The sequence below is a fragment of the Narcine bancroftii genome, chromosome 5 (genome assembly GCF_036971445.1).
Source record: "Narcine bancroftii isolate sNarBan1 chromosome 5, sNarBan1.hap1, whole genome shotgun sequence".
NCBI lineage: Eukaryota > Metazoa > Chordata > Chondrichthyes > Torpediniformes > Narcinidae > Narcine > Narcine bancroftii.
This window is the reverse complement of record NC_091473.1, coordinates 98,102,892-98,121,608: the sequence shown is the minus strand read 5'-3', so window position 1 is coordinate 98,121,608 and position 18,717 is coordinate 98,102,892. Positions and strand designations below refer to the sequence as shown.

The 18,717-nt window shown below is 41.0% G+C and overlaps 1 protein-coding gene across 2 annotated transcripts in view; it reads left to right on the top strand.

Moving 5' to 3' along the window:
* The window catches only part of scp2a (sterol carrier protein 2a), a 111,950-nt gene that overhangs the window by 75,998 nt on the left and 17,235 nt on the right, over window positions 1-18,717 (top strand). For both annotated transcript variants that reach the window (XM_069938481.1, XM_069938482.1), the window contains exon 13: window positions 10,672-10,771. In XM_069938481.1, the coding sequence (XP_069794582.1) occupies window positions 10,672-10,771 (100 nt within the window). The remainder of the gene's footprint in view (window positions 1-10,671; window positions 10,772-18,717) is intronic.

Genomic DNA, 18,717 nt, shown 5'->3' with positions numbered 1-18,717 from the left:
AAGGGGGCGACAATAACAGGCTGCAATGACTTCCGCCCTGTGGCAGTGACTTACACCATTGTGAAATACTTCGAGCATCTGGTGTTGGAACACATCAAAGCATATCCTCCAGAGACTATGGACTCATTTCATTTCACGTAGAGGAAACCATTCCACAGATGATGCTATAACCTTGTCCCTTCACTTCATCCTGACCCACATGGAGAATGACGCCTCAGACATCAGGTTGCTGTTCATTGACTTAAGCTCGATGTTTAATATGATCATTCCCCAGAGGCTGGTGGAGAAGCTGTCCTGACTGTAACTAAATTCCGTACTTCCTAATGGAAATGCCACAGTTTCTCTGTGTCGGTAGCTGTGTGCTCAGCCTGCTCCTATTTGTTCCAATGATTCAGGACTGCATTGCCAGAACCAGCTCCAACAGGGTCAACAGTAGTTGGCTTCATCAACAACAATGAGTCGCTCCACAGAGAAAAGTTGGACAATCTCGTGAAATAAATGCAAGAGTAACTACCTGAATCTAAACATGGACAAGACTTCAGGAGGACCTAAAATAACCACCCTTTACCACGTATCAACACCTCTGTGTTAGAGAGACTGGAGAGTACCAAGTTCCTTGGAGTTCACTTAACTTGTGGACACTCAATATCTCCTCACTTGTCAGGAAGGTGAAACAGCAGCTGTACTTCCTGAGAAGACTGAAGCAGACAAGGCTGCTGGCCACCATTATGTCAACCTTCTATAGAAGATCCATCGAGAGCTCCTGGCCGGCTGCCTCACAGTGAGGTACGGTTGCTGTGGAGAAATGTATCTGGTCAATCCACAGGACCAGGATTGTTGTCTGAAGAGGATGTGCAAAATAATTGAGGACCCTTTCTACCCTGCACACAGCATCTTTCAGCTGCTCCCGATGGGGAAGAGTGCTGTCGCGTTACACACTGCTGAGTTTGTCCAGCATTGTGTTTTTACATTTTATCCCAAACATCATTCCAGTATTGTATCTGTGTTTTTCTGATGTTTCTGCTTGCCTAAGCAATTGGATAGAAGTCGAGCTATAATTTATTTGATTGAAGGTGGTAGCTTTCAAATGTTTGAGTACAACAGTGCAGTAGAGTTATACCATCCAATTTGTTTCTGTTTGCAACATTATCCACAACACAACTTGCAATAGTTTTAACACCAATGTGAGACATTGTAATTTTGTAAGATATTTGAATTGCTGGTATCTTCGCACTTTTTGTTGGACTTCTCAACAAGGATCAGCTGGAGAAGTAGAGTAGGCAGTAATTTTAATCACTGGGAAGCACTGTAAGCGGTTAGTGCAGCACTTACAGCTCCAGCGACCCGTGTTAGAATCGGTGTTGACTGTAAGGAGTTTATACTTTTTTCCTGTGTCTGCATGGACTCCTCTGGAATTGTGGCTGCTACAGACTTATGAATTCTCCTTGTGTTGTCTTTGAAGAAATATCTAAACACAGAGAGAATTAGTAATTGCATTGTGGGATTGTGGCATTGTATTGTGAAGGAAGAAAAGATTAAAATGAGCGTGTAAACTTTGCCATGGGAAAGTCGCAGCAGGAGAGAGAGAGAGAAGAAATAAATAGCAATAAGTAGCAGACAAATTTTAAACAACATGGGAAAGTTGGTAGTGCTATAGTGCAAAATTTATAAAGATTGTGGTTAAAAAGCAATGGTAGACCTGACTTCCCAGAATGCTGTGTGGCAGAGAAACCCCTCCATGCATGCAGCCATGCACACAGTCATTTCTCTGCCACAAAAAATTCTGGGGGGGGGGGGGGGGAGTGCAGGTCCGCCATCACTTTTTCCCACAGTATTTATAAATCAGGCTACAAACTTTCCAACACTATATGAATTGTGTACTAAAGCGCTACCAACTTTCTCACCCTTTTTAAAAATTGTCCGCTATTGCTATTTATTGCTAGCACTTTCCCATGGACTCTTATAAAGGTTTATATAGGTCGGCAGAACAACAACGGGCTGAAGGGCTCATACTGTGTTGCACATAAACCTTAATTATGTTATAATTAGGCATGATTAATTTTGTTGAAATATAAGATCGTAATACATTGATTAAAATTTACAGCAGGTCCATCATCATTCGATGTGTCATAACATCAACAGTAGAAGATAGAATAGTCTTAACCCTAGTGATGGCGACTTGCAAGTGTGAAAGTGTTCAGTGTCCCAGTTAGTCAAGTGTGAAAAGCCAAGGACACTGAAGGGCCAATTTAGTGGGACCAAGTGTGAAAGGGGTTACAATGTCTTTGCAAATGTATTGAATGTAGAGCAAACTGACAAGCCTTCCCTCAGTTCTTCCAAAGTATCGAATTGTCACTGGGCTGTGACTTGTGTGAAATCTGAAATGGTAACTGTGACCATTCAGTTCCTCCTGTCTATGATTATCCCTTGCAGTGATAATCCTATTTTACTAAAATGGGAGCTCGTAATAAGTGAAAGGCGGATTTATAACATACAGATGCAAGGAACTAGCCATCTTTAAACTGAGACGTTCTATTTTCTCATTCCCATTGATCATAAACATAACTGGATGAGCCATATGAACATTTGGTTATTATGGTACGCTAGGAATTAGAAATTCTTTGCAAGAAGCTTGCCTTTTGACTCTCAAACCTTTTTTCTAATGTGTCTTCAGGGTGGTAATGTTCTCCACTTTCAAAAGCCGTTTTTAGGTGTTCCAAAGAAGATTATGCGCCTGCAGGCGCGGCTAGCGGAGTTCAGCTGGCACATTTGGGTGGCCACAGAATGGATGGCTTTCTGGCACTTAAACGTGCCAGCTGACTGCTAGCCATCTAGCAGCGAAAGCCGGCTACTCGGGACAGTGGCCTAGTCCCACCCACATTGCCTTGACGTTATTTACAGCACATCAAGGCATTCCTGACAAACAACTCAGGCATGACTTGACTCCTGCTGCCGGTCTCCCGCCCGCCCAACTCCCGCTGCCGGTCTCTTCTTCCCCCTCCCCGCCCCCCCACCCGTTCGCCCGACTCCTGCTGCTGGTCTCCCGCCCACCTGACACCTGCTGCCGGTCTCTCCTCCCCTGCTTGCCTGACTCCCGCTGCCGGTCTCTCCCCCACCCCCCACTTGCCCGACACCCGCCCGCCTGACTCCCACTGCCAGTCTCTCCCCCTCCCTCGCTCGACCAACTCCCGCTGCCGGTCTCTTCCTCCCCCCACTCACCCAACTCCCGCTGCCGGTTTCTTCCCCTCACTCGCCCGACTCACCATTCGAACCAGGAGTCGATGGCTGACGACGTCACCACGACGTCATCAGCCTGCCCCGTGGCAGCCCTGCTGGTTTCTTCCCCTCACTCACCCGACTCACCATTCGAACCAGGAGTCGATGGCTGACGACGTCACCACGACGTCATCAGCCTGCCCCCTGGCAGCCCAGCCGCTTTCAGATGCAACAGACGATATTCGAAGCAGGATATTATACCTCCTGGAGAAGGGTTAGGTAAATATACCTCCTGGCCGGCTTTTCCAGTTTCAGATGGCCACCCGACAGCCGCACAAGAGTATAATGTGCGGCTTTACAGTTGAGTATTGCGGCCATCTGAAAGTGGCTACAGTTGAGGCAGCTTCACCACCCCAGGCCAAGCAGCTATGTGACTAATGTTCAATACTCCACCTATCTCTCCTGGTGGAATAAAAATAAAGCCAAAGGCCAGAATATGCAGTTCACAGGTGTAAAACTTTCTATTGCATTTCTTAAATAAAACATGGAAATAATAGTATAGGTAACTTTCGGTGAGAGTGACCAAGCCCTCAGATTCAAACCATTGTTTCGAGCCATTATAGTTTGTTTCCTTCTATCTGTCTGTTACCAAAACCTGTCCAAAATTTATCTTGTACTTTCTGGCATATAAATACAGTAAAATCCCTGTAATCTGGAATTCAAGCTACCGGCAAACCCAAGCAACGGGCAGAAAAATATCAAGTAAACAAACAAATAAATAAATAGAATTAAATAAGAATAAAAATCAATGTTTAAAATTGCATTTGAAATTAGATCTTGTATTCCTCTTGAAACAATAACATAGTTTATATGATAAATACCAATTTATTTCTGAAAATATGGAGCCCATATCTGCAACATTTGGTTTGAAAATTTAAGCTCTCAACAGCTCATGCTCGTGATGGTTCTCAGTTTCACGGCGGTTGATTTGAATTTATATATTTATTTGATAATCTCCTTTTCTTCTTTCTTTGGGGTATTTGGGAGGGAGTGGGGTGGTAGGGAGAGATTAGGTTTAAACACCACATGTATTTTCTTTGTGTGTGTGTGTGTTTTTTCTCATTATTAATTGAAATGGTTTGTAGTTTTAAAATTTTAAATATTCAAAAAAAGTTTAAAATTGCAAAAGTAAACATTCTTTGAAGCAATATACAACCCCTTATTGAAGATGCGAGCAAACATTTAGCCAGCAGAACACCCGGTTATTTCCTGCTCGCAGCAGCTGTTTCAATAAAGTTGTGTTCAAATAAAATGGCAGCTCCCAGGATGAAGAGCTGGTTAATGCTGCTGGGGCAATTCTCCCAAAGTGTCTCCCTATCCCTGCCTAGTAAGAGTCTTTATTAGTATTAAGGCTTTATCTGTAGCACAATGCCAGCAACTGAGGTTCAAATTTAAATTTTATAAGTTAACCATATAACCACTTACAGCACAGAACAGGCCAGTTCGACCCTACTAGTCCATGCCGTAGCAAATCCCCACCCTCCTAGTCCCACTGACCAGCACCCGGTCCATACCCCTCTAGTCCCCTCCTATCCATGTAACGATCCAGTCTTTCCTTAAATGTAACCAATGATCCCGCCTCGACCACGTCTGCCAGAAGCTCATTCCACATCCCCACCACCCTCTGCGTAAAGAAATTTCCCCTCATGTTCCCCTTATAATTTTCCCCCTTCAATCTTAAACCATGTCCTCTAGTTTGAATCTCCCCCTTTCTGAATTGAAAAAGCCTATCCACATTTACTCTCTGTCCTTTTTAAAATCTTAAACACCTCTATCAAGTCCCCTCTCAATCTTCTACGCTCCAGAGAAAAAAGCCCCAGTCTGCACAACCTTTAACTATTGCATTTCCCTGTAACTCCTGTAACTCAGACCCTGAAATCCTGTCAACATTCTCGTGAACCTTCTCTGCATTCTCTCTATTTTGTTTATATCTTTCCTATAATTTGGTGACCAAAACTGTACACAGTACTCCAAATTTGGCCTCACCAATGCCTTGTACAATTTCATCATAACCTCCCTACTCTTGAATTCAATACTCCGATTTATGAAGGCCAACATTCCAAATGCCTTCTTCACCACACCATCTACCTGAGTATCAGCCTTGAGGGTACTATTTACCATAACTCCTAAATCCCTTTGTTGTTCTGCACTCCTCAATTGTTTACCATTCAATGTATATGACCTATTTAAATTTGCCTTTCCAAAATGCAGCATCTCACATTTATCTGTATTAAATTCCATCAGCCATTTCTCAGGCCACACCTCCAGCCTTCCTAAATCACCTTTTAATCTACGGTAATCTACCTCACTGTCCACAACACCACCAATCTTTGTGTCATCCGCAAACTTGCTTATCCAATTTTCTACCCCTACATCCAGATCGTTAATATATATAACAAAAAATAGTGGACCCAGGACAGAACCCCGAGGAACTCCACTAGTCACCGGCCTCCAATTGGACAAACAATTTTCTACCACTACTCTCTGACACCTTCCATCCAACCACTGCTGAATCCATTTCACTACCTCCTTATTTATACCTAATGCCTCCACCTTTTTTCCTAACCTCCTGTGGGGAACTTTGTCAAAAGCTTTACTAAAGTCCAAATAGACAACATCCACAGCTTTCCCTTCATCAACCTTTTTTGTAACCCCCTCGAAGAACTCAATCAGGTTTGTCAAGCATGATCTACCCCTGACAAAACAATGCTGATTACTCCCTATCAATCCTTGTACCTCCAAAAATTTGTAAATAGCATCCCTCAGAACACTTTCCATCAACTTACCCATCACAGACGTCAGAATTACAGGCCTATAATTCCCAGGTTTGCATTTGGACCCTTTCTTAAACAGAGGAACCACATGCGCCACCCTCCAATCCTTTGGTACCACCCCCGTGGCCAGTGACATCCTAAATATCTCTGTTAATAGCCCCACTAACTGTCCACTAGCCTCCCTGAGTGTCCTAGGGAATATCTCCAGTCCGGGAGATTTATCCACCTTTATCTTTTTTAACACAGCCATCACTACCTCCTCGGTTATCCTTATATGCTTCATGACCTTCCCACTATTTTTCTTTACTTCAACTGGTTCAACATTTTTTTCCCTAGTGAATACCGAGGCAAAGAAATCATTCAAAATTTCCCTCATTTCCTCAGACTTCTCACTCAGCCTACCCTCGCTATCTACAAGGGGTCTAATTTTATCTCTCACTAATCTTTTACTTTTAACGTACTTATAGAAACCCTTTGGATTTATTTCTACTCTGTCAGCCAAAGCCTCTTCATGCCTTTTTTTGGCCTTTCTAATTTCTTTCTTAAGATTCCTTCTACACTCCTTGTAGTCCTCCTTCAACTTCTCAGCTCCCTGCTCTTTATACCTCTTGTACACCTCCCTTTTTCTCCTAACCAAATTTCCAATATTCCTCGAAAACCAAGCCTCCCTATGACTTCCAGCCTTTCCTTTGATCCAGACTGGGACATAACTACTCTGTACCCTCAAAATTTATTTTTTGAATATCCTCCATTTTTCATTAACATCCTTACCTGAAAATATCCTGTCCCACTCAATACTCCCCAAATCCCTTCTTATTCCTACGAAATTTGCTCTTTTCCAATCCAGAACCTCAACTTTAGGCCTCTCCTTGCTCTTCCTTAAATCTACCCCAAAACTAACAGAATTATGGTCACTAGACCCAATTGGTTCTCCAACATTAATGTCCGCTACCTGACCTAGCTCGTTCCCTAACAGGAGATCCAGTATTACACCATCCTGAGTCGGTTCTTCTACTAACTGATTTAGAAAACAATCCTGAACACATTTAATGAACTCCAGCCCATCCAGCCCTCTAACCGTATGGGTATCCCAATCAATGTGTGGGAAGTTAAAATCTCCCATGATCACTACCCTATGATTTTCACACATATACGTTATCTCCCTACAAATTTGTTCTTCTAATTCCCTTGGCCAATTTGGTGGTCTGTAATACACCCCTATTAGCACCCTCTTGCCTCCTCCACCCCTCAATTCCACCCAAACAGCCTCACTGGTCGATCCCTCCATACCATCCTGCCACCTCACGGCAGTAATGTCCTCCCTAACAAGCAGAGCAACTCCTCCTTTTTTACCCCCTGATCTATCACATCTAAAACAAATGTATCCTGGAACATTAAGTTGCCAGTCCTACCCCTCCTGTAGCCAGGTCTCACTAATTGCCACAATATCGTGACCCCAAGTATCTATCCATGCTCTCAGCTCATCTACCTTGTTCACTATGCTTCTTGCATTAAAATATATGCATCTCAGAGAATGACCCTCATATATATTCTCTTTTTTACCTTCTACCCTAATCTCCATCCTACCTTTCTTATCTTTTTTATTCCTAGATAGGTGGCCATACTCCCTGGACACTGCTCTCACCCTCTGTTCCCCACCCCCCTGCCAAACTAGTTTAAACCTACCCCCACAGCTCTAGCAAATCTACTTGCCAGCACATTAGTCCCCCTCCAGTTCAAGTGGAGTCCGTCCTTCTTGTACAGGTCCGACGTTCCCCAGAAGAGATCCCAATGATCCAGAAATCTTATCCCTTGCCCCCTGCACCATCTCTTTAGCTATACATTCATCCTCCACATCCTCCTATTTCTACCCTCACTAGCTCGTGGCACGGGCAGCAATCCAGAGATTACTACCTTGGAGGTCCTGTTTTTTAACTTCCTACCTAATTCTACATAATCCTGTTTCAGGACCTCATCCCCACTTCTAACTAAGTCATTGGTCCCCACATGGACCACGACTTCTGGCTGTTCTCCTTCCCCTTGCAGAATGCTATGTACTCGATCAGAGATATCCCTGACCCTGGCACCAGGGAGGCAACATACCAACCTGGATCCCCTATCTCATCCCACAAACCTTCTATCTGTCCTTCTGACTAACGAGTCCCCAACTACAAGTATCCTGTTCTTATCCCTCCTTCCCTTCTGAACCTCAGGGGCAGCCCCCGTGCCAGATACCTGACCCCCACGACTTGTCCCTGATAGGCTGTTCCCCCCAACAGTATCCAAAGCCGAATACATGTTGCTGAGGGGCACTTCCACAGGGGTACTCTGCACTGGCGCTCTCCCTCCTTTCCTCACAGTCACCCAATTCCCTGACTCCTGCCTTCTAGGGGTGACTGTCTCCCTGTAACTCCTCTCTATCACTGCCTCTGCTTCCCTTATGATCCTCAGTTCATCCAATTGCAGCTCAAGCTCCCTAACACGGTCACTCATTATATGCAATTGGATGCACCTTTTGCAGGTGTAGTCATCAGGAACAGCTGTGCAGTCTCTGACTTCCCACATCCCACAATTGGAGCACTTAACTACCCCAACTGACTCAATTTCCTCCTTTCTTACTATAATACCCTTTACTAATAAGCTCCTTCTTAGCCCCTGCTCACCGAAGTCCCTCGAACCAAAGTCCCCACTCCTTCACTGGGCCACTCCTTCACTGGGCCACTACCTCACTGCGCCGGCCGCTCCCTCCTTTTCTACTCCTTTTATTTGGGAAAAAACCCATTAAAGTGAACTTTACATAATTAAGGACTACAATATTGATTTTTCTTTTCAAATTACTTTAGATTTTTGAGCCTTTTGTCTTTTAAATTGTTTATTCTTAATGCAGATGCATTGGTTGGGCATTGTAAGAATGTGTCTCAGGCACCCGGAAAATTTGCATATCCAGCATCCGTAATCTCCATAGGTGCCAGATACCAGGGGTTTTACTGTAATGCTTTCCCCATCTTATCAGTCAGTTTCTGTGTTCATGTTCATTCATTAAGATGTTGGTGTTCTCCGACCTGGATCCACTGCTGTCTGCATTCAACGTCTTTGTGTGTAAAAGTGATTTTTTTTTAGTTCATGCAGTGTCATATCTTTGGTTACTGTAATTTTTAATTCACAAGTATAACTTGCATTAAAAGATGACTAAAATTAATTAAGACAATTTCTAGTTTGCTGTATCCTTTACAATTAAAAATTGTGCAGACAAGAAAATTTTAACTGAATTTCCATTGCAGTAAAGCACTGTTACATTTTTCTTTTCTGACTTTCACCAAAGAAATGTTAGGAAGTGTTTATAGATGGACATTATTGCAATAAGTTAGTGTTTGTGAAGAACCCAAAGTGAAAGAAAATCATTCTTAATGTGTCATAATTATTCACACAGCTTTGCCAATCAGGATTTCTGACCTTCAGTTGACTCTGGACCAGCCATTCTTAACAGTGGCTGTAAGGCCCCCTTGGGGTCCACGGACTGAAATCATAATTTTTTTTATGTACCGTAGTTGGTAGGAGAGAAGTATGGAAGAAATCAACTAAACCTGACTGCTTTGCAGGGAAGAAGGCCCATAAACTTTGAGCAGAGTCCTAAGGGGGCCATAGCCAAGGAAAGGATGAGAATGGCTGCTGTAGACCCATCCATTAGTTGACTCTTAACTGGCTCCTCAATTAAGAGATAATTTGGGGTGGAGAGTAAACGCTGGCTTTGCCAGTGATATCCATAACCAATGAGTGGGAAAATGTCTAATTACACATTGGAGAGAATATAGCAGATCAAAAGCAAAAAATCATTTCTCCACCAAAAGCCTGTGAGATGAAAATAGTTTACCATACTAAGAACATGAAATTAATCCCAATCAATGACACCAGTACAATCACCAATGTTATTCAATCACTTGACTCCTGATTTTGCTATTTGTAGCCTTAGGTAAATAAATACACATAAAGAAAAGCTTTTGTGATTTCAATTAATTTGTTTGGAGCCTTTCTGAGAATGCCCAGTTTGGGAAATTTTCTGGACATTTCAAGGAAAGGATGAACAGATCCATAAAAAGCTATTGTAGCTAAGAAATAAAACCTTTAACAAATGGGGAAAAAATATTCAGTTAAGTCTGTCAGGTCTGTTTTTTTTATGTATTTGAATTATTGCAGTTGATGATTTCATTTTCGGAGGATAAGAAGGTATTTTTCGGAAAGCATTAGTTGGGGAGAAAGTATTTGTGAGATCTTTGTGAAAGTTGATAATGAAATTATATCAAGATGTTTGAGAAGGAAGTAGAACAATCCTTTCTCATGTATCTATTGGGTCATCATAGTAAATGTAAATAGCTGGAAATATGACATTTCAACATCAAAGCTACAATTGAATGTTTACACAGCAGGTGAAACCGTGTATTTCCTACGCTTCATACTCCCTACCCTGGGTGGACTGTGGTGAAATTGAAAAGTATGTTTACATTTCTGTTAGGCCTCAACTCAAGCTGTATATTTGATCTACATGCATGTGAAATTCAATGAAATGCAACCCTTAAATAGGTTAATTACCTTTTTATGTTAATTAGATTATTCTCAATTTCAGAAATCAATACATCCAAGCAATTCCAACCAGTGCTGCATCCAGTGTTAATGGTTTCAAAGCCCTAAATGTTTTTAAGGAAATTGAGAGAAAACTTCAAGAGGTGAGACCAATATTTTACTCTTTGTATCTGTGGATCTGCTCTTGAAATTATCAGAGATTGAATGGTTTGAACAAAGCCCTCTGACTGGGTAAGTGGGGTACCATGGAGGCTTGTTTTCCAATCCAGCCTTGATATTAAGAGAAGACTCTGAAAACTGTTAATGGTCTAAAATGAAGTGATTCTTTTCAACATAATTAGGGTTGAGCCCCTGGATGGATTCAAATAAGCAGTGTTTGTCTCTGCTTCCTACCCACAAAAAAGCATGGTCTAGTTTAGGAACCGCATCCAACAGGTACTCTGGCAATGAGCTACTAGGAACACTAGGTATCAGGCAGCACTGAAAGCTACCATGAAAATAGGAAAAGACTGAAGATGCTGGATATCTGATCAAAAACAAAACAAAAGCAAACATTTACTAGGTCAGACAACACTGAAAGAAAAGTAAACATAGTTCACAGTTCAGCTCCAGTTTCTTGGAAATCATGTGACCTTCTTAAATCTGGCTTGGAGATTTACAACTCCAAAAGATGACCTCACTTCTGAATGTATTTGTATGGGTGTGTGTAACCCTCTATAGCTCCCTCACTAGAAATGCATTTAACTTTATAACTTACTTTACGAAGACATTGAGATATGAAATATGGCTTAACATTAACCTAAATATTAATATTAACACAGATCCATTATAATTCTGATGAATAATACTTAAAATCTGTTTCCAAGTCAATTGTGTATCCAATTTTATGTTTAAATCCTACCCATTTTAGAAAACACATTTTTGAAATGTTATTGTGCACAACTGCACCTCATCCATCAACCATCATTATTAATCAAATTAATTGAAAATATTTTTAAGGCATTACTGCTTTTTCGGTGTTTATTCAATATGCTTGAAGCATCCTGCAGTTACTTGAATATAATAATGATGACCATTAAATTAACAGATTGCCAGAAAAATCAATGTGACTTGGATCACAAAATTGGCAAATCTGATCTGTATTTAACTCCATGGTAGAGGATGTGGGTTAAGAGTGAAAAATAATTAAAAGGAATGTTTGGGGAATTTCTTCACACAGAGAGTGGTAAGATTGTGGAAAGAGCTACCTGCTGAAGTGGTGAATGCAGGCTCAATTTTGACACTTAAGAAAATTTGGATCGATATGTGGGTGGGAGGGGTTTGGAGGGCTATAATCTGGTATAGGTCCAGGATACTAGGCAGAATAATAGCTTGGAACAAACTAGATGGGCCAAAGGGCTTATCAAGCTGAGTTCCTCTAGCAGATTGTGTTTGGCTTCAGATTCCAGCATCTGTACCAATGTAGTCAATTCTTCAGAGTCCTTCAAAAGACACTAGCTCTACCTATCTGTATGCATATATCCTCAAACAGCACTTTCCATTCAGGTTGAAGTTTTAGATGGCACTTGAGTAAATACAAGGCAGATCTATTCTCCAATATCACATCAGTTAATGGACCCTAACAATACATAAACTTTTTCCTTTCACACCCTGAACACAAAGAAAATGAGCAACAGTTTGATAATGCTTTCAAATTATTGAAATCCCAAATGTGTTGATAGGAAGAAAGTATACTTTTGTTATACAACCTAAGGTAGTTGCTTAATAATCTAAACTGCTTGCTTGATTTAACTGATGTGACACATTCATGCCTTCCACATGGATGATTTTATCTGGCTCCTGTCTTCAACATTTGGAAATGTTTTGATGTTTTGGAATCTGTTTAAAGCATTACAAAAATAATCTAAAACAGCTACGTAAAGGAGCAATTAACACCGGTTGACCTTGCATGCGTGCTTCAACCATATGTCTAACAGTTTGGGCTGAAAAAAGCCATCCTTGACATGGAGAGAGAAAATAGATGTAACTTGCATTTCACCAATGAATTTATTATGGTATGAATTTTACCACATGTATTCCTAGAAAGATATAACAGCAGCAAAAATTACCTAATATAGGTCCATGCATCTTGTACGTAGAAATGCAGGGGGGAAAAACAGGAGTTTTAACTTCATGGATGTATTCTGCTACTTAGTGAGATCATGACTGACTGAGGTGTGACCCTTTTCTCTTTATCCTTGATTACCGCTGATTAACAAAGTTGTATCAGTCTCGTATTTATTGACCACCCTTTTGAGTATCAATTTTTTTTCCTAGTTTCACTACTGACAGGACAGCTCTTTTTTTAGCTGTGTCCCCATTCATGACTTCCCCAGCCAGTGAAAATAATTTCTCGACTTATTTTTTTTCGTACTCCTTGATATTTTGAAAATGTTGATCAAATTGTTCCTTAATTTCCAAAAATATAGTGCTCCCTACACTAGTTTACGAAACTGGTCATGATACTTTAACCTTGGGTGTTCAGATATAATCTAGTAAAATCTAAACAGTCATCCATTCAACAACCATATATCCAACATGATATGTGAAATCTCAGTACTCTGTGTAACCAAAATGATGTCTTTGATAGCTACAGCACAACATCACCCCCCATCGTGTGTGTCATTTCCTCCCCCGCCCCCCCCGCCCCCCCCCCCCACCATTTCAGAAATCTCTTAGTCTTGTTGATTATTCTGTCAGTGGGATTTTAATGGCATGTGTCTATGGACTCCCACATTTCTTTGGATTCTATCTTTTCACCATTTGGGAAACACTCCGAAATGTTCTGCTTTTAGGTTCATTAAGTTCATCATCCTTGTCTCTGAAATCTACCTGTTCAAAGTTTTCAAAATTCACTTATTGATAACATTTTTCATTTTCTGCATCAATTTACAACCATATAACAATTACAGCAGGGAAACAGGCCATTTTGGTTCTTCAAGTTCGCACCGAACTAAGCACTCTCCTCTAGTCCCACCAACCCTCCATTCCCCTCCCATTCACATACCTGTCCAATTTTTTCTTAAATGAAAAAATTGACCCTGCCGCCACTACTTCTCTCAGAAGCTCATTCCACACAGCTACCACTCTCTGAGTAAAGAAGTTCCCCCTCCTGTAACTTTGAAACTTTTGGCCTTAATTCTTAACTCCTGATCTCTTGTTTCAATTTCTCCTACTCTTAATGGAAAAACTCCATCTATCCTCCTTATAATCTTAAATACTTCTATCAAATCCCCTCTCAACCTTCTACACTCTAAAGAATAAAGACTAATTTGCTCAATCTTTCTTTATAATCTAGATTCTGAAACCCAGAAAACATTTTCGTAAATCTTCTCTGCACTCTCTCTACCTTGTTGATATCCTTCCTATAATTCAGTGACCAGAACTGTACACAGTACTCTCAATTTGGCCTCGTCAATACTTTGAACGGGGGGAGTCAGGTGACGTGGAGAACGTAGAACATGGGATCCTAAAATTCCCGGGAAAATAGAAGAAAATGATTATTTAGCTAAAGTAAACAGAGATTAAAATACAAAAGTAGATGATAAGAATAGTCCATTTACTTTTTAAAATGCCTTTGAAGAAAGGAATTGTTGATGCTGGAGATGATGAAGGTGTTGTTTCTAGATATGAAAAGAGACTTCTGACGTAGTGAAGTCCCAGATTTGGAGTGACAACTAAGCCCCATCGGAGAGTTGAGTTGCTGGGAGCAGCAGCAAGTGTGACCAGCCTTTTGGCTGGCGAAGATGGCGTCGGACTAAAGAAAATAGATTCTTTAAGCAAGGTCAGGATGTCGAGTGAGATGATTGATTTCAGTGGTGAATTAGCAAGTGTTGTAGAACAAGGATAGACAAGATTTGGAGAGGTTGCTTCAGTCTATGAAGATGTTAAATATAAAACTAAGACTATACAAAAGGATAAAGAGATCTCTGATGGTGAATTGCAACAGATAGTATGGAAAATGTGGGATCAGCAAATATGATGGAAGTACAAGAAAAACAGAATGAGGAAAATCAGAATATTATGAAGGATTATGAAAAGGGTAAACATATAAAGGAGAAGCTGAAAAAATTTGAAGTCTGAAGTTATCTAGATAAGCAGGGATTGATCAGGAGTACCCAGCATGGGTTTGTGAAGGGGGAGTCGTGTTCGACGAACCTTGTTGAGTTTTTCGAAGAAGTGACAAGAAAGGTGGATGAAGATAGGGCAGTTGATAAGTAAAAAAAAGAATCTGAATGGAATAATCTTCCAGAGGAAATAGTTGAAGCAGAGTCAATTCTTTCATTTAAAAGGAGGCTGGATATATACATGGATAAGAGGGAGTTAGAGGGTTATGGGTGGAGAATAGGCGGGGGAGCTAGCGGAGTTGTTTGAGTGAACCAGCGTGGGCTTGTAGGGCCAAGATGGCCTGTTTCCATGCTATAAACTGTTATATGGAAGTTAAGGAAGAAATTGTTGAGAGGAAGATAAATTTGGAAAAAATTAATAAGATGGAAAATTTTAGTAGGAGAAACAACATTAAGATTGTTGGCTTGGAGGAAGGAAAAGAAAAACATGACATGATTCAGTTTCTCCAAGGATGGATACCCAAGGTTCTGGTGGTAAATCAATTTGAAGATCCAACTGAAATTGAAAAAGCACATAAAGCCCTCAGACCATGACCGCAATCAAATGAGAAACCTCGCTCTAGGGTAATTAAGTGTTCAAAATATCAAGAAAAGGAAAAGATTCTAGCCTCAGCAGCAAAAAAAGTAAGAATAAAGAAAAGTCCACTTGAATATCATGGTTCAAAGGTTTTCTTTTATCTGGATATTACTACACAGCTGTTGGCTAAGAGGAGACAGTTTAATGAAGTCAAGAAAAGTATTTGGGAAAAGGGATACAGGTTTACATTACGTTATCCAGTGATGATGAAGATTGTATTACCAGATGGCAAAAATAATTTTTTTATGGATTACAACAGGCATCAGATTTTGTGGAAACTTTACCTTCTAATAGGCCAAGTAAATGTGAAGAAATTATTTGCAATGAGACAATGGACTAGTAAATTAGAGACTTTTTTTTTACAATACCTGGGAGGTGAAGGGTGCCGGAGTCCATCAGCTGCTGTTCATAGACTCATTTGTGGCAATGAGGCACATCCCGTACAATAGAGGGGGGTGGTGCTCTTTTCCATAGTGCCAATGTTGGGGGGGGGGGGGGGGGGAGGGAGGAAGTTCCAATATTATATATATATATATATATATCTATGAATGGAGTTGTATTAATGTTTTATTTTACTTGAGAGGATTGATTCAATACTGAACTTAAATTGGATGTTGGAGAGATATGAGATTTTTAATAAATATATGAGTAATTAGGATTATTGTTAGATATATTGGAATTTAACATTTAGAATTGATTTAAAATATAAGAGGTCCAATTGAAATTGAAAAGCACATAGAACTCTCAGACTACAGTCATAATCAAATCAGATTTTGTGGAAACTTTGACTTTTAATAGGCTGAGTAAATGATAAGGAACTATTTGGAATCGGGTAATATACTAGTAAATTAGAGACTTTGTTCTAATGTAATATTTGGCAGGTGAAAGGTGCCGGAGTCTGTTGGCCACTGTTTAAGGGCTCGTTTGCGGCAATGAGTCACATCTCGTATGATAGAGGGGAGTGGTGCTATATTCCTTAGTGCCATAGGGGGCGTTCTATTATTATTAAATATATGTTTATAAATGGAGTTATACTGATTACATTGATGTTTTATTTTACATTAAAGAATTGATTTAATATGGAATTTAAATTGGATGATGGAAGAGATATGGGATTCTTAATAGATATATGATTAATTAGTAATATTAGATATATTGAAATTTAACATTTAGAATTGATTTACAGCTTAAGATTTACGTATTTGGATATATCATAATGTGTTGGTTTATGTAATCTCCCTCCCAGCCACTGTTGAATCCATTTGACTATCTCAAAATTAATATCTAACGACTGAACCTTCCTAACCTTCCATGTGGAACCTTATCGAAGGCCTTACTGAAGTCCATATAGACAACATCCACTGCCCTACCCACATCAACATTCCTAGTCACTGTTAAAAACCTACATTACTGAGAAACTTAGATATATGGCCCTTTAACCCATTATTGATGCTTTAAATTACTACAGTAAATCATTGGACACATTAAAGCAGGCCTTTAGATTGCCACATTCCATATCCTGACTGCAGTGATTGCCATACTCCACATACTGCAATGATTTCAGACTCTCCATTTCCTGTCTCAGCCATTCTAAACTAGCTTAATAACTTTCTTTCAATTCCTTAAACTTCGATTTGATTGAAACCCCCTTGAGTCAGGCAGGGATATGGCATGAAAACGGGGTCCTTCACCCCATTACTCCACACTGACCATCAACCACCCATTTATACTAATCCTATATTAATTCCATTTTTTTAAATTCTCACTAACTACTCCAAGATTCTACTCATTCATTTATGCACCCATGCAAATGAACAATGGCCAGTTACCCAATAACACACTTTTGGGGACATGTAGGGAAACCAGGGATCCAAAGTGAATTCACACAGTCACAGGGAGAACATGAGACAGCATCCAAGATCAGGATTGAGCCCTGTTCTTTGGCACTGCATAACAGTGGCTCCACTGGCTCGCAACCGTGGCTCCACTGGCTCGCAACCGTGGCTCCACTGGCTCGCAACCGTGGCTCCACTGGCTCGCAACCGTGGCTCCACTGGCTCGCAACCGTGGCTCCACTGGCTCGCAACAGTGGCTCCACTGGCTCGCAACAGTGGCTCCGCTGGCTCGCAACAGTGGCTCCACTGGCTCGCAACAGTGGCTCCACTGGCTCGCAACAGTGGCTCCACTGGCTCGCAACAGTGGCTCCACTGGCTCGCAACAGTGGCTCCACTGGCTCGCAACAGTGGCTCCACTGGCTCGCAACGGTGGCTCCACTGGCTCGCAACAGTGGCTCCACTGGCTCGCAACAGTGGCTCCACTGGCTCGCAACAGTGGCTCCACTGGCTCGTAACAGTGCTGCTGCCACTTCCAAAACATTATTCGCAGGCGTTATCCAAAGCTTTGATTACGTCTTCGAGAAAAACACGTGTGTGTGCACACCACTTTCATTGAGGTCCAGAGGACCCCCCCCCCCCCATCAGTACTTCCCTTGTCCAGTGTTGGTATTTTAGCTGGAATGAACAAATTATATTTGATTTCCTCATGCATCATTGTGTAGATAGAGTCCATTCAATGTCTTCAGTAGATAATCTGATGATACATTTATAAAGTGAAACACTAAAGTCTGCAGACGCTGTGATTGTAGTCAAAAGGCACAAATGCTGGAGGAACTCAGCCAGTCTAGCAACATCCATAGGAGTATATATTACCAACATTTCTGGCATGAGCACTTCCTCAAGAGGGATACATTTATATACTAACAGCATGAATTTACCACTTGGCTTCTTCCAAACTTTAGAGCATTATTCATGTTCAATATCTGTGCCTCACTGCGCAGTACATTTTGCAGGAAGTCATGTGATCAGAAGTCTCGCTTTTCATTCTACCCTCATCGTATTTTAACTCATAGAACACGCACATGCATATAATGTGCAGAAAATCATAAATTGTGTGAAAATACTTTCATATAATGTCTGGTGTAGTATTCTAAATTCTGACTGGCAAAAGCAGTTTGCATTTAAATGGGACGTGGGTCAAAGCACACACCAGTATCTGCCACAGTTAATCTCCTGCAATTAACACCTAATCAACTTCCCCCAGAGGTGTCAATTTCCCATTATGTAGATGATATCCTGCTGCAAAACATTAACAAGCTTTGGAGAGGAATCAGTTAAATAGATTGAAGACAGGCTCAGATTAAGCAAGTGTAGTGGCTACTATGGTAGAGCTACTGAAGTAATACAAAAAACACACGCCAGACTAGTCAACTCAAGACTGATTTATTCTGGGTTTACAGGCTTCTTTTATATACTGCATATCCCAGGCTCCACGGGACAAGGTGGGACGT